This window comes from Myodes glareolus, chromosome 11 (assembly GCF_982192425.1).
Source record: "Myodes glareolus chromosome 11, mMyoGla1.1, whole genome shotgun sequence".
In the NCBI taxonomy this organism is placed as follows: domain Eukaryota; kingdom Metazoa; phylum Chordata; class Mammalia; order Rodentia; family Cricetidae; genus Myodes; species Myodes glareolus.
Genome location: NC_142036.1, coordinates 37,057,311 through 37,073,299, shown reverse-complemented (window position 1 = coordinate 37,073,299; position 15,989 = coordinate 37,057,311). Strand labels below are relative to the sequence as shown.

General features: G+C 42.0%; 1 protein-coding gene across 32 annotated transcripts in view; it reads left to right on the top strand.

Annotated features, from left to right (window-relative positions):
* Nrxn3 (neurexin 3) overlaps positions 1-15,989 on the top strand; it is a 1,575,536-nt gene that overhangs the window by 1,046,369 nt on the left and 513,178 nt on the right. For 2 of the 32 annotated variants that reach the window (XM_048449337.3, XM_085697783.2), the window contains exon 1: positions 28-1,224. The exons of 25 other annotated variants lie outside the window; for them this stretch is intronic. In XM_048449337.3, coding sequence (XP_048305294.2) covers positions 981-1,224 — 244 coding nt within the window. In that variant the 5' untranslated portion in view covers positions 28-980. Of the gene's footprint in view, positions 1-16; positions 1,225-15,989 lie in introns of those variants that run through there. 5 more of the 32 variants (XM_085697784.2, XM_048449346.3, XM_048449338.3 and 2 more) reach the window with 5 other exon arrangements.

The following is a 15,989-nucleotide window of genomic DNA, read 5'->3' as shown; positions in this document are numbered from 1 at the left end:
CGCTATTTGCATATGACTTGCCCATTTGTGAATTGGCTCCCCAACTCCTTGCTTCACTTCACCTGTGCCTGCCCAGTTGCGCGCACTTTGCGGGCGCCTGCACCTCCTGGCCACCTCCGCTGCCTGCGGGCCACCTCCTCTCGCGCTCCCTCTGGTTGAGCCCACCCTGCTCCTCTCCGTCTCCTACCCGCTGGTTTGGGTGGCTAGCAGCTCAGTGCTGTTTCTTTCCCTCTGATCCTTCTTGATCAAATCTTTCTCTGGCTGCTGCTGCTGGCTGCTTTTACAACCCATTGGGATCCCAGGACTGAGGCGGCTTTACTGTGGCGGCTCATCCAGGACACTCAGGGTTAACAGCCTCCGCGCCCTTCCACGGAGACTCCCGGGAGCAAGAGAACTCTCCCACCTGCAGCCCCCTTTCGCCCGGCAGTTCTGCATTGCATCGCTTGGAAGTCGAAACAAGAAAGGAAAAAAAAATGTCAAAACTCCTTGGATGTTGGGATAAACTAGGGTGAACCTACTTGGGTTTTTCCTGCTTTGTCTTTTCCCTTCATTTCCACCTTTCCCCGCGTGGCTTTCCAGAGTATGCAGTTAAAACCTCGGACTTGAGGCACCTAGAGAGCAGGAAGAAGTCTCGCGGGTCCTTCCCTGAAATGTGTGACAAGCCGGAGCTCTCCAGGAGGTTTGCTGTACCTGGGTCGACTCTTGCATCCTAAATTCCTCCTCCAGGGGGGAAAAAGGCTCTGCCTTATCATTTAAAAAAATTTTTTTCAGCTTCTTTTTGCAGTTTCTTTCTTTTTCTTTTTTTCCTTTTCCTTTTTAAACAGATTCACCATTGCCCCGCAAGCTCTTATTGCTTCCCTCATCCCCAAATTGGACAACTCTTCTTCCTGCTATGATGGGCCCCTGGGCATCATGAACTTCGTTATTGCTCACTGGCTGGAATTTAAACTGCCCATCTGTAGTGGTCCAGTGCGTTGACCATGCACCTGAGAATCCATGCAAGACGGAGCCCTCCTCGCCGGCCGGCCTGGACGCTTGGGATCTGGTCCCTCTTTTGGGGATGTATCGTCAGCTCTGTGTGGAGTTCTTCTAATGTAGCCTCCTCCTCGTCTTCCTCCTCTCCGGGATCTCACGCTCAGCACGAGCATCATTTCCACGGCAGCAAGCACCACTCCGTGCCTATTTCTATCTATCGCTCCCCTGTTTCCCTTCGAGGAGGGCACGGTGGGTCTCTCTGCTCTTTATTTTTTACTGGGGCGTTGCTAATCCTTAATCCAGTCGGCTTTCAGGTAGGGTCAAGGGTGGGAGCAGCAGGAAAATTCAATTTAAAATGATGAGACGGCTCCAATGTTCATAAGGGGGAAAAAACTGTCACTTTTTCCTACTGGCAAATGCTGTTTGCTCTCAGCCACCCACTTTCCAATAAAAGCTCCCCCTCCCCTTGCTACCCCTATTCATGGCACTGCAAACACACTCTCTACCCTTTGCCTCCTTCTACTTCTCCCACCCCTTGGTGGCAGGCGACTCAGTCAGACAAGTCCCAGAGGTGCCGTACATTGAGAAGGCATTCATTCACCTTGCGTTCACCCTTCCTTTCTCCGGTCTTGTCTGGGGGCTAGTTGGGAAGAAATCGCAGACAGCAGGTCCTTGGGGCAGAAGCCCGCAGCCGATGAAACTGCTCTAAAGTTACCTGTGTGGTAATAGTCTAGGGAGAACAACCGAGTCAAAGACAGCAGAAAATAGAGTCAACAGCCAGTGGCTGTTACTATTCAGTTGGGCAGCTATGTATTTTTTTTTCTGGGTGTTTGTTGGAGAGTAGTTATCCCTTAAACAGCATGCCTAATAGGGCTAACTCTGAGAGACAAAGCGATATGTCAGATAAGGCTAAGGCCGTGTTTTATTTACCCCTGTAAATTATAGCAACTTTGATTCACAATTCATGCAGATGATCATTCAATTAAAGTCAGTATGAATGGGCTGGTTCGCACAAGCCACGTATGATATATTTTGCTTCAGGCAACCCTCTTTGCACCATAGTTATTGAAGGAAGAGACCTACGGTTCATCAGAATAGACCCAGCTCTGAATAGGCTTCCTCTGAAGAACTGGTGTCTGCAGCGAAGGCAGGAGCTTGCTGTAGTAAATTGTTCGGAGAAGTGTTTACTATGCGCTCCAGTCTCTTGATGAGGGGAACGGGGAAAGGAATGGCAGAGGGAACGCATGAGCAGCCCTCCACGGATCTGTGCTACGAACCTCTCTAGGGGCCCTGCCGTGACTTGTATTTTGAGGCATGCAGACCCCATTAGAAAAGTAATTCTTTCCACCGCCTCCTAGCCCAGGGCTTCTGCTCCAAGCTGTCTGCCGTTTTAAGTGGAAACACATTGAGAAAATGCCAGCACATGCTGGCTCTTTCTCTCTGTTCAAAGCACATGCAGTGGAATTGTCAAGCAACTCACAGAATGTAAGGTTTGGTAGAAGGGGTTGGTTGGTGGGATCGAGAGAATGCCCCAAAGCGGATTCTAACCTGGTTGCTTTCTTTCCTGTGACTTCTGTCCGGTCTGCTATACTCTCTAAAACAAGACAGAACAAACAAGGGGAACCACAGAAGCCTAGACAAGAGCTATATTCACACACTCACATAAAAAAGGCAATTTCATTAAACTGGCAACTTATCTCCTAAGAAAGGGACAGACTAGGGTGGGGACTGAGACAAAGGGAGCCAGACAGACTATTACTAATAGCCATAATTAAACACAGAAACGCTGAGCGATAATTAGCTAAATTTTGCTAATTAGTGTAAATGATCACCAGGGAGATGAAGATTATGCATTAGTTAGAGGTTAGAGGCGAGCAGGGTCTTTCTATACATACATATATTGTTTGTATATGTATATGTATATGTTTGTATATGTAGTTGTTCAAGACGTCAACAATTAAAGGTGGCTACTAGTAGTAAGTGATGGAATTTGTAGAACAGAGCACTTTAAGGGTTTCTAATTTCTACCTCCACTTTCTCTGTCTTATTCTCCTTCTCTCTCCCTTCCCAAAGGGCCAATTGTTATGCAGGCTAAATTTTATTTTTTTTTCCACCTCCTCTATGCAAAGATTGGTGCTTCAGTTTCCTCTAACCCCTTTTGACTGGTGTTCATTCCAATTTCTCGTTATCTGGCAACTGATAAGATTCAGGTTGATAGACAAGAAGAGAATAAAGAAATGGCCAGAGACCACTCACAAGCCTCTCATATGCAGCAGAGCTGCAGGACACACCAAATCCCAGGGTCTGCCATGGCTGAGATAAGAGAGGTTATGAATTCTACTCTTGGTTGTCCTCTCTCAGTAAATCCCATCCCACTGCTTTGGGACTTGGAGAGTGAATGTATTGATACGAAGTAGGTGGTTTTTATATCTAATTAATGTTTTTGAGATTGAGATCAAGGGAAGTAGCAATTACCAAGAAGTCCCAACCTTGGTTCCCTTCTATGCATCCCAGCTCTGACTTAGAGCCTCGTTTACTAAGACCAAAAGGACTCCCCAGAGCTTTCCAGAGATGTCTGCCTCCCATTCTTATCTGAAATACACTGGCTTTCTTCTAGTTCATGACCAAGATTTGATTAGCAATTGTTTTACAAAATATGTTTTAGGTGCAGGTCATAGCAGGCATAGAAAAACTAGAGTCTTGAATCCAAGAACCTTCTTTGATGCAAGGAAAATATTTTAAGACACTATATTTCATCCTTTGCCTAACTTTCTGAGAAGCCCTAAATCCTCAAAGCTCCTGCTAACCAAGAGCCATCCTTCCCCCCACTCCCCTGCCCTGTAGTGGGATTCTCACTAAGACAGTTGGGAAAAACAGAAATCCTCTAAACAGCTGGTAGTTTTTGCCTATGCTCTTATCCTTGCTTGGAGGTAATCTTTAAAATATTGATTATGCTATGGATTTGTCTGAAGTCTATAGTTCAGGGCAGCCTAAGTGATGCTGAGATCACTTGTGAAATAGGGAGAGAAGACTCCTAAGGTTCCCCAAATAGTCTTAGGTTAGGATTTCAAGACAGAATGAGCCCCTTAAAAAACTGAAATCTAATTTCCTTTTCCTCCTTGTTTAGTCTCTTCTCATAGTCTCCCCATCCCCTTTCCAGTGATCTTATACCCAGTGGTCACTCAGGTGACAGAGAACAGTTTCAATGGTCCATGCTTTGTCCTATCTAGAAAATACACATAAGTTAGTAAGACACCATGGTTTTCAACTTAGCATGGTTCAGTAACTTCATTCATCACTATGGAAGACAACTGCTTCTGTGCATTAAAAGTGCAGAGGGGAGGTCGTACCCCAGAGAGGAAGCCAAATACTTCATATAATATCTATATGTCCTTATAAGGGTCACAATTTCATTCTCCCATTACTCAAAGTATCCCTTCATCTTTATTTTTCCATCTTAAGCTTTGTTTCCACCATTAAATAACCTAGTTGTCAAAGTGCTTGGCGGTGTAGCGGGAGACAGCATACCAATAGGGAAAGCGTGTTTGTTTTCTAATCTTCATTTCCATATGGTCTTATTCTTTTCCAAACCATCTCAGCAGAAGAAGTGGTGGCCTCCCTGGTGGCACAGGAACCAGGAGTCTCGAATGAGACTCTGCCTCTAGTTCCTTTCAGGGACTAAAGTTTGTCCGGGGTTGGACTTGTTTGTGCTCCTCAGCTGAGTTCATTCTGCTGCTCAGTAGCTTCTTTTCTAACCACTTTCTCTCTGCCTTCCTTCGTGAGATTGGAACACTGAATAATTCAGAGTGTTGGTTGACAGATAAAACGAGAAGATTTATGCGTCTTTGGCCTTGGTGATGAATTAATTAAATTGGTTTCTCTTCTATCCTCGGCATGCATTGTTTCCCTTCTCTAAAATGTACTGGTAAGTGGTGGGCTTGGAGATTAGCCTGCTCTGGAAAGATCTTAGAGGGAGATTATAATATCATAGTATAAATCTCTTCAGGACTGTTAATTTTTAATCAATTAATTTTTTACATGCCTGTCCCCAGTTCACCCTCTCTCTTCTCCTCCTGCTCCTCCACTTCCCCTACCCCACCACCCATTCACTCCTCAGAGAGGTTAAGGCCTCATTATTGCCTCTGTGTAAGGTGGAGGTGGGGTCTAGATTTTTACAGGCAGAGGAGAGGAAAAACTGCTAACAATCACCTTTAAGACTGAAAATAAAGCCCTTGACGGACTTGTTGATGAATAGAATTCAGTGGTAAGAATTTTATTCCTTTATATCAGAATTTGAATCTAGCACAGGTACCATCAGATTTCAGGTAACCTGGAAGAGACACGACACTCTGAAAGTGATCAAGGAACTTCTATCTAATTTTTGTTTCCTATGGCTGCCGTGACAAAGAACCACACTCTGGTTTCTTTAAACAACCAGACATTAGTTCTGTGAGAGCTCTGAAGTCAAAAGGTTGAAGGTCAGCATGTCAGCAGGCTCGTTCTGCCGAGCCCTGTCTGTGGTTTAGAGACGACCGTTTACCCACTGGGTCGCCATCCCAGTTTCTTACCTTTTCTCTGTGTGCGTCCTTCTTGGCATATTCTGTTTTCCTGTTCTTCCTTCTCCTGAAGACCCATTAGACTACATTTGTCCCACCCTAATGGCTTTATTTGACTGTCACTGCTTCTCTACAGGTCCTCTTTCCGGTGAGTGGGGTTTCCATATACACACTATGCAGAAACAGCTTAAGGTACCCAGCATGGGGGTTAGTCATCACTATACCTGTACTGCTTACTGTTCAGTGAATTCAGGGAGTCTGTTAAACCCTGAATAAACAAGCAAACCCTCGGTAACAATGACAGCAATTTACCAAATCCTAAGATGGCACCTTAAGAGGAAAAATCCGATTTGTATAAGTGGTTGAAAACAAAGACAGCGGGTTTACTCTATTTGCCTTCTTGGCAGAGCTTCTGGGCCTGAGTCGGGATACTGATGTCCATGGGACTAAGTCTGCCTCACTGTGGACACGGGCTCTGGACACGATCTAATGTCACCCGAGGCTTTCTCACCCAGACCTGCTGCCCTTCTGAGCTATATCCTCAGACCCCTGCCCCACTGACATCTTTATGACCTCTCCTTGCCTGATACCCACCCACCACTAACTCCTTAGTTTTCATTATTAAGCAAGAAAAACTAGATCAACTACATGTAAGTGGTTATCTTTTGACAGAAGATAAATATGCTCACTTTTAAAATTTAAAACGGATCATTTCATTTCTTGACTTTTATATGCAAACTTATTTCTAAATATAAATGTTGTAGCCTGAGTACTTTATCAGTCATAATGCTCCAAAGAAATGACTAAGAAAGCAGATTGTACATTGTAAAGTTGCTATATATTTGAAGCAAGATGTTCAATTCTTTTGGAAAGTAATTTCCTTCCTTCCTTCCTTCCTTCCTTCCTTCCTTCCTTCCTTCCTTCCTTCCTTCCTTCCTTCCTTCCTTCCTTCCTTCCTTCTACCCTTTCCCTTCCTTCCTTCCTTTCCTCCTCTCCTTGGACTTCAGATACTACTTTGAAAAGAGACTCATGAGAAGTCGGGCGGTAGTGATGCACACCTTTAATCCCAGTACTCGGGAGGAAGAGGCGGGGGGATCTCTGTGAGTTTAAGTGCAGCTTGGTCTACAAGAGCTAGTTCCAGGACAGGCTTCAAAGTTGCAGAGAAACAGAGAAACCCTGTCTAGAAAAACCGAGAGAGAGAGAGAGAGAGAGAGAGAGAGAGAGAGAGAGAGAGAGATTGAGATTCATGAGAACATGTGCTAATGATGATCGCAGTGGTGAATATGAATGGAGTTCAAATGGATCAAATGGATAGTGGCGTATTATGTGGGGTGAGATCACTCAAGCACATGCTTCAGAGTTGAATGTCCTGTGTCTCAGTCTTTTTGACTGACTGTCCTGATCTTTTAACTTTTTCCCTTCCTTCTTCCTCGTGGCATGTGTTGCTTCTGGCTTTTAGTTCTGTAACTGGAAAAATAAAAACAGCTCCTCTGTCTTATCATGTTCTCACCTTCTGAAAGTCTTGAGTGAGGCAATCTCCCCCAGTGCTGTTGAACATGAGTACTGAATGATTCTCCAACTCCTGTATCTTTAAGACACACTCTGGTGTGCCTTAGGTCTGTCCCAGTCACACAGGTATGTCATTGTGCTAGAGGCCTATTTTCTTAATTGTCATAATTTTGCCAAAGCCACTATCTAGGTTTTTCCTGAAGCACCCTATGTAAAGAGAAGCACACTGTAAAGAAAATGTTATATCTATTTAAAGAAAGCCTGAAGTCCAACTTGACACTGGTTACTACAGAGCTGGGAGTTCTGTGTTTAAAACATGCGGCTGTGTTTAGCCACATCGGGGCAGGAGGCAGAGCAGCAGAGTTTATAGGGAGCAAGCCATTTATTTCTGCTTGTAGTCCACATTTTGAGAGAGACTTGTTTGAATCATACCCATGTGTCATGCACACCTCCTGTGTGCCAAATACCTCCAGATGTTTTCTGTGCATGGGTTCATTGAGTCCAAACAAACCCCTGGCATTAATTTACTGGGTGTTATCATACAATTGAGAACATTGAGCCCCAGAGAGGTTAAGTGACTAAACCAAAGTAATCGGGTGATAACACCAAGATTCAAACCCAATTCTAATCCCATAGCTGTTGGGGTTTCTGCTGCATTCCATAGTCCATCATCTCAAGAAACAGAAAGAAGCCCCCATGAAGCTCTTTTGTGAGGGATAACGCAGGCATGCTGTCGAAGTCTTCAGAACAATGAATCACCACACATCTGAAACTATCTGTGAGTGCGCAATTGATAATAAATGCTCGAACATTTCAGCTGCCTGAATGCATTTGAACCCAAGGATGTGGTTAATGCCACATTGCCCATTCCTTATATTAGAAGATGGATGCCTACGTTTATAAGAGGCGGTGGGAGAGGGAGGCATGGACCGCCTCGGATGTAAATGGTCCACGCTCTTAGAATTAGGAATCTAAGAACTTGGTTTTTCATGTGTGCAAAGCAAGGATTCAGCTACAGATGTTCTGCCAGTGTCAGAAACTCTGAGAGGCCAAGCAATAGGAGTTCAAGTTTCCTTTCTTCCTTTCTTCCCAAATTACAATAGATAAGGTCAAACGCACAGCCCTTCAAGGCTGTGACTGCACCTTCTCTCTTTCTGTACACTAGTCCCCTCCTTAACCAGGGGAAATTCTACAGGTGTGCATTCTGCCTACTTTGAACCTTCCCAGCCTTATATTAAAAGAAATCCTCTATGTAATCTTTGTAAGAGGGGTCTAGCTTTGTGTAGAATTTTAGGGCTGTGTTGCAAGTTTTGCCTATGGAAGGACACTTGTGTGAGAAAGTGCTATCATTCAAGGGGCTGTATATTGGTAGACACCATCCCACTCTGGCTGAATCTCACTGACCAGAGAGCAGGAAGGTAGCAACACTTTCATGTCCCTGCCGTTGCTCCGTATTTAGAAGTCATGACAAGTTACTGGTAAGGACATGTCCCCAGTTCCCATTCTGACTTCTTTGTTTACCAAATCGTTAGCACCTGTGTACACATGGAGCCCCTAGAATCCACACAGCCACATTTTCTTCACCCTCAGTTTTATTGTTTTGAAATACTCCTCTCATCCCCCACATCAAAACCACTGTGTGTACTCTCAAATGACTTTCCCCCAAACTATGAATTTCAACTCTTTTCGAGGCAGTCTTTCTGGATTTGAATATAATTACACGCTTTGGGTGCAAATTGTGGTTTTTGCTACACAAGAAACTAATGGAAATGATCTGCCTGTTCCTGTAGTTTGCAGATTATATGCTTCAGAACTGGGGCTATATATTTAGGCTGCTTTTCCGTGTGGCACATTAAAATGAAAATGAACTAGGGGTGAGCCACTATGGTTGCTAGGCAGTGGAGCAGGTTGGTGGAGCGTTGCATTAAACCAAGACAGCACTGCTGTTTTACTTAACATCTATTTGCTTTTCCCTCCCATCGCTTGGTGCTGTCGCAGAAAGGCAAGAGGGAGTGAATTGGGAGGGTCTGGTTATCTGCAGAAGCTTACACAAGGAGAAAGAAAGCATCAGCCTGAACTTCAGCGTGAAAAGAGCATTGTAGCAGAATCCGAAATTGTAGCCCAGAGAACTCTTACTGTGAGGAGCATATGGACCTTGAAGCAGTGTCCAGGTAGAGCTGACATCCCCAGGGACACTTCCCTTGACTAGGGGTTATGGCTAACAAAGGGGTATTAACTATCTTCTGCAGACTGGACCTTGCCTCAGCGTCACCAGATGAAAAGACATCACCCTGGTTAATACTTTTAAGTGTGCCACCACAGTGCATTTATTATCTAGCCGGGAATTTCAGAGTCGTGTGAGCAAGTGGGGACAGGCAGCAAAGGCTCCAGGGCTTCTTTATAATTGACAACTAATAGAATGTCTCCCACTGCTTTGAAATTCTGGTGTTAATAAAACCCAAAGCTCTGAGAAGCAATTAGATTCCCAGACAAAAGCAAGAGACTCTCAGATTTGAGGAGTTGGTTTCAGTAGCTCTCTGGGGTTATTAAAAACAAAAGTTAGAAAAGATGGCTAAAGGGTTAAATCTTAACTTCTGGGATAACTTTGCATCTTAGGGAACTTTGATAACAGGATGGTCTTACACCTTCTGGAGGCATGGCCTAATTGTGTGTGTGTGTGTGATGTGTGTATGCCAATCCTCTTCTCTTTTCATAAACTACTAACTCCATATTATTAAGAAGCAAGAGCTTCTCTGAGTATTCACTTTCATTAATTCACACGTCTTAAGTAAATCCAAGAAAGGAAGACTTTGCTTTTATAAGGTTGACAATGAACCTACTTTAGTTATTAATAATTATTTAAATACTCTAATATTTCTTCCTTTAATTCATTTAGCACGCCTTAGTGTTCCCTAAAATGTTTACTTGACTTCTCCTATGAGGGAGGCACAGTTCTTTTCCTATTTTTAAGGTGCTGTCCCTAAGGTAGGTACAGCTTTGATAGCTGCCGAAAACTGGTCATATATGACCGAACCAGGTTGGTTATTCAAGGAATTTGAATCCAGACATGTACTTTGAATATTTAATTTTTATGTATTATTATTGGAAGTCAAATGTTCTCAAAGTGAATTTTTAAGATGGAATCTTCAACCATTTTTTCCTGATCTTCCTTGGGTCAGAGTATATTGAGAGAACTGTGCAAGCTTTTATAGGTAGAAGCCAACACTGCACACCTACCTCGTGTCAAATCTTTAACCAGACACTTTAACTGAGCTCTTACCCCAAAGTAGATACCGTTATTTCTTCCAAATTATGGTGAATTTGGAAGAAAAGAAATTGAGCCTCAGTTACTAATTTCCAGGATTCCTTTCGTTTACTAAGCCTTTGTCCTCTCAGGGCTACTGAACCTTTAGGTCTGGCATCTGTGCAAATATAGACCCTGGGCCTGGTTGTGAGACCATCTGATCCCACTTCCCTGTGGTGAAAAGTCTATTCCATCCTAGCCAAGTCTTTTCTAAAGAGCCTTTGCAAACCCAGATATTTCCAGAGTCCTCTGGCAAATAACAGATACATTTTCAATCGAGGATGTAAGAGTCAGGCAAGGGTCACCAAATGACAAGATAGTTCCTTGGTGACACATCTCCTATTTTTTTTAGTATCACTCTAAGGAATGCTTTTTGTAAGGAAATACAGTTTCCATAGTTTCTAGAGGCTCTCTCCTCAACTTGCCATTTTAAGCAGACCACCAGCCTGTCTTAGTTGGAGTTGTTTCCCTATAAAGTGATGGAATTTGAGCTAATGAAGTCTAAGTGGCTTGCCAAAGCCATCTCTATGAGTTAGCTCATCATCTTTGTATCAGGGCTTATGAGCAAAAGTCAGATGATCTCTAAACTGCGTTTTCACTTTTATTAGATCATCTTGAATGTACTTCTATTTTTGACTCATCGTATATGTGGCAGCAGTTCATTAATTATGAGGGTAAAACTAATGAAATGAATATTTCAAGAATGGCAGGCTTTTTTTTTCCTTGATTTGAGCCAGTATATGTGTGCATATGCACATGCGGGTGAATATGTGAGCCAGAAAAAAAAAATTAACGTAGCAGCCATGCCTTGACAGCATGCTAATTAGCTCGTGGCCTGGGAATGTAGAGACCAGACAAGGGCTCTGAGCCTGCTGTGAATTACAGATGCAGAAATGCTTCAGTGGCTACTTCTTTCTGCTCTGATGTCATTGATCAGCCAGGTATTATCACAGGGTTGTGACTGCAGGTCAATATTCTCAGAAGGGGACAGCTTTTTACATGAAACAAGATTGTAAGGCTTAAGTTCTAGTCCTCCACAGTCAGCTTGTCTCCCCGGAATAGCTAGCATTGCTTGTTTCAATTTAATTTATTTCTTTTCATGTCAAAGGACCCTTCTCTGTCTGTATAGTGATTGGTAACCCATCCTCTCTTTGCCATTAATCATCTATTAGAATTATTATCACAGAGAACACACAGACAATCTTGTAATAGTGCCGCTTCATTTTCTTGCCCAAGGTAACTTAATAATGACTACCCTGGAAAAGATCCACCACCAGATTCCTGGTCCCTGAGCCCCGCTATGGTGCTATTCCAGGGGTGCTCTGATGCAGGACTTCCATTGCGCTCCTAAGCTGCTCTGTGTTTGTGGAGTCATCAAATACTGAACCTTGAAGAGGTCTTCAGAGACCTTTCCCAATCAACTTATTTTTCATGTGAAAAAACTAACAGACCAGGAGTTTCTGAATTGCTCCCCAATCACACTTTGCAACTCAGAGGCAAGCCAAGGTAAACACACACGCTTCCAGATCTTAACATCAGTCCTCTGCCTGCACCACAGTCTTGGGCCTTGAGCTTATTCAGGTCTCACCTGTTTTGCTGAGGACTGAGAGGCTGGGGTGGCCTCCAGTGTAACTTGACTGGCCAATCAGCACTAAAGTAGTAGCGACAGCATGGGAGCCAAGAGACTCCAACCCTCACGCTGTTTCCCTTAATTGTCACCTCAGTGAATCTTCCACTCCATCCAAGGCTTAACCGTCCTTCTAAGGGTCCCTACTTTCTCTCTGCCCCAGCAGCCTAGAAGAGACATTCAGCATGCTGCGGTTAAATCAAACTGTTTGATGAGAGCTTTTGAGCCTAATTACATGGAAGCTTTCTTCCAGGGAAAGGAAAGAGGAAAGAGAAAGGGAAAAAATTAAATTGAAGTGTAAATCAGTCAAGGGCTTAGATCCTGAGCTTGCTTTCTTTTTAATCAAGAGTAAAATGAGAGAGTTTGAAGGATCATCACAAGACACCATTAACTACCCAAGGAGCTCTTGACTGAAGATGGTTTGTCATGAACAGGAAAAAAATGTATAATTTGTCCAAAAAAGGAAAAAAATATAAAGATGGTGGGGTTCTCAGAAACATGACAAAGAGGGGGAGGACTGTTGGCTGCCACATTTCCTCACATATTTCAGGTACTTAATAAATATTTTTAGGCAGTGATTTCATAGATACGTAATGTGCAATTGAGTGATTATATTGTTATGTTGGAAACTGTAGCATCCTTTCTCTTAAGTCTCAGGCATTGTACCTGAAGAGAGTGCTCAGTGTTTTGAGTGACTTTCCTTTGTTCTCATCATAGGCTCAACATAGCTCCAGAAACCATTGCTATTTATATAATGTTTTACAGCATGACAGAAAAAATCTCATTGTCATTTTTGATCTTTAACACAGCCCTACGCAGCAGGAGGCTAAGTGATAGAATTGTTATTTGGCCCATTCTAAAGCTGACATAATAATAATTAAAAATAACAGGCTTAAATGAATGACTATGTCATTCAAGTATTGAACGACAGAATAGAAACTGATACTCACTCTCTGTCCACTATATCACCCTATATGGACATAATAATTTGTGTAGAGTTTCTGAGAATCCCTCTAGAAGAAGGGTAAGAGAATATTAGAGAGCAGTGTTGGCAGAAAAAAAAAGCATTGGTCTTCACAATTAATTATAGAGTAGTTATAATTAGGACTTTGCTCTCAAGTTAAAACTAATGTAGCTACAAGATCTTTAAAGACAATCTTAGATCTCCACTTCCTAGCCATATAGCACCGCCCACCTACTCTATCACCTGGAAAGACCAGCCTTTACTGACATCATGAGCCTATGCCATTTCCCCCCCTCCCCCACCAATATCTTCCTAATAGGTGAGCATTCATTCTCAGTTATAAAGTCTTCATACTCCTCTCCTATGGGGGTCTTCTTGACCTACAGAATGAGGAAGAAGCAGATCATGAGCTCTTCCCAACAAGGAAAAAATTTCACCCTTAACTTTCATGATCTGGCCTTTGCTTGTTTATTATGTTCACCCTGTTCTCACTATATTTTTTTAAATATATTTTTGATTCTTCTCTTTATTTCCCACACAGTCACTCTTTCTTATCACTTTCTTATCATAATATCAAATATCAAACTTTTATGACATCGCACAAACCCTCTCTGAATGACCTTGCTGAAGAGCACTGTTTCAAATGTCTTTCTGGTACACCATCTTGTTTCTTTTTTTCATTAGGGCTTGAATATCTCTCTGGTATTCCATGTGTGTATTGCTTCCATCAACATGATATAATATAAGCACCTCGAACAGAGCCCTCGTCTGTCTTTTGCATGGTTGTATCTCTGGAGTCTAATACAGCAGCTAACAAAGAGTGAAATTCTATAAACGTATACTGAATGAAGAGATGGATAAATAACTGGCATACTTGTCCCTAAAGCGTGGCTCCAACACAAGACTTTAGCCTCACTACTCTTGAAGCTCTTTAAATCTCCATTGTTTCATAGTATACTCTTCTCATAGTCACATCTCTATCGGTACTAATATCTCATATTATGGGTCACTCCTTAACATCTGACCTATGATGTGTTTCTTTCTATGCCTCATTTGCACAGCAATTTTCTGAGCCTCCTGAACTTGTTCTGCACAATTCTTGTCTCATGTATAATTGCAGTTATTAAGAGTATATTAAGCTTTCTAGTTATCTTAGTCATTGCCTTGGGCACCAGATCCTTTCTGTATTATGAGCGTGATTCAGACCCTTACTATAAGATATTCAAGTGTTCACAGTTTGGTGGAGGAATGTGCTCTCTCATTCTTAAACCTAAACCATTATGTTTCTATTATTTATTTACAGTGATTGTTTTACCACTTTCTCATGGCAAAGAATGAGTTATTTGTTTCATATTCTGAATAACTTGTTATTTTGTGTTAACATATACTATTCATTAACAAAAGAATATGATGAGATTAACAAGGTAAGACTATAGACGTTTTTAATGCACACAGTGTAGCAAACATTGGAGGTGTGAGCTATGGTGGGGCCAGAGGTGGAAAGATGTCACATCCAATTAGATCACTTCAACGTATGAGGAGCGTAAAGAAATGGCTCAGCTTTAAAAAGTGCTTACTACTCTTCTAGAGGATGTGGATTTGATTCCCAGCATCCACAAGGTGACTTACAACTGCCTATGACTTCAGTTCCAGGGGATTCAATTCCTACTTCTTTTCTCTGTAGGCTCCTACATTCTTGTTACACACATAAACACACATTTGTGAGGACACATAGATAAATAAAGCACAGTTTTATAAGGGCGGTGTAAGCAAGACAGGGTGTAATCAATTGAGGAAAACAGCCAGAGATGATCAGTGACCAGGAACTGAGTTTGCTGAATGAATATATTGGGGACATCTGTTAGGAAGGCTGGTAGAGGGAGCTGAGGTCTTCAGAGAACACTGAGTAATAAGAGTTAACAACAGCAGTTTTGCTCCTTTAATGTTTAAAAACAAGTACTACAGGCAACGTAAGATTTACTTTAGTCACTCTATAGATACTTCTGTCGTGATCGTTTTACACGAGTTGAAGAGGACTATGTCTAAGAAGTTGAGACTTAGCCTGTCATAGTGGCGTATGTCTTTAATCCCAGCACTCAGGGAGGCAAGGGCATCTCTATGAGTTTGAGGTCAGCCTGGTCTACAGGTCAGCCAAAGATACACAGAAAAACCTTGGAAGAAGAAGAAGGAGAAGAGAAGGAGAAGAAAGAAGGAAGAAGGAAGAAGGAAGAAAAAAGGAAGAAGTTGGACCTATAAATCTTATAGGAATAATAGCTTTAAAAAATATAAATCTGGTTTTTAACTTAACTTCTTAATTCAATTTAATATATTAAATATAAATATATTTATAAAATCAAAAAATCTTTCCTTGTGGGTTTTCCTTTGTCTTTAACTTATGAAAAAGAACTTGACTTCTATAAACTTGATTTTGTTCATCATATATATCAATTTCTTCTTCTCCTCCTCTGGTTGACTTCTTTCCACAGCTATGCTTTCTCTTTGAGTGTGTCATCTTCTCCAGGAAGCGGCCTCTTCCCTTTATTGTATGCAAATTTCCAGAATATCAACACTTAACAACTTTCAAGAATTCACCCCTTGCACATGTAGAGTTGCCATTGTATATCCGGTCAAGAAATTATTTGATTGTATATCCGGTCAAGAAATTATTTGATTGTTATCTCTTTCTTAAATTCATTGATATGGGGTAAGATTGTCAGAAAATTAAGACACTCAACTCTATTTTATACTTTGATAAACAATTGTCATTTTTGTCTAAGTATGTCCCATGGGTCATTTAAGACATAGTCATCCATTTTCTTAATATTGTTCTGAAACTTGAATTAACTGGATATCCTATTTTATTGGACACTCCCATCAAAGATTACATTTGTTTCTCTTCCTACTATAATAACTAGAGGGTCAATGACCAGACAATCAATTGACATTTGCCAGAGAGCTTAAATGTTTTTTGTTTTGTTTTGTTTTTCTGGCAAAATCCTCCCTGTAGGCAGAATTGGGACAGCAGGATACTGAGTTCGGACTAATTTTTAAGAT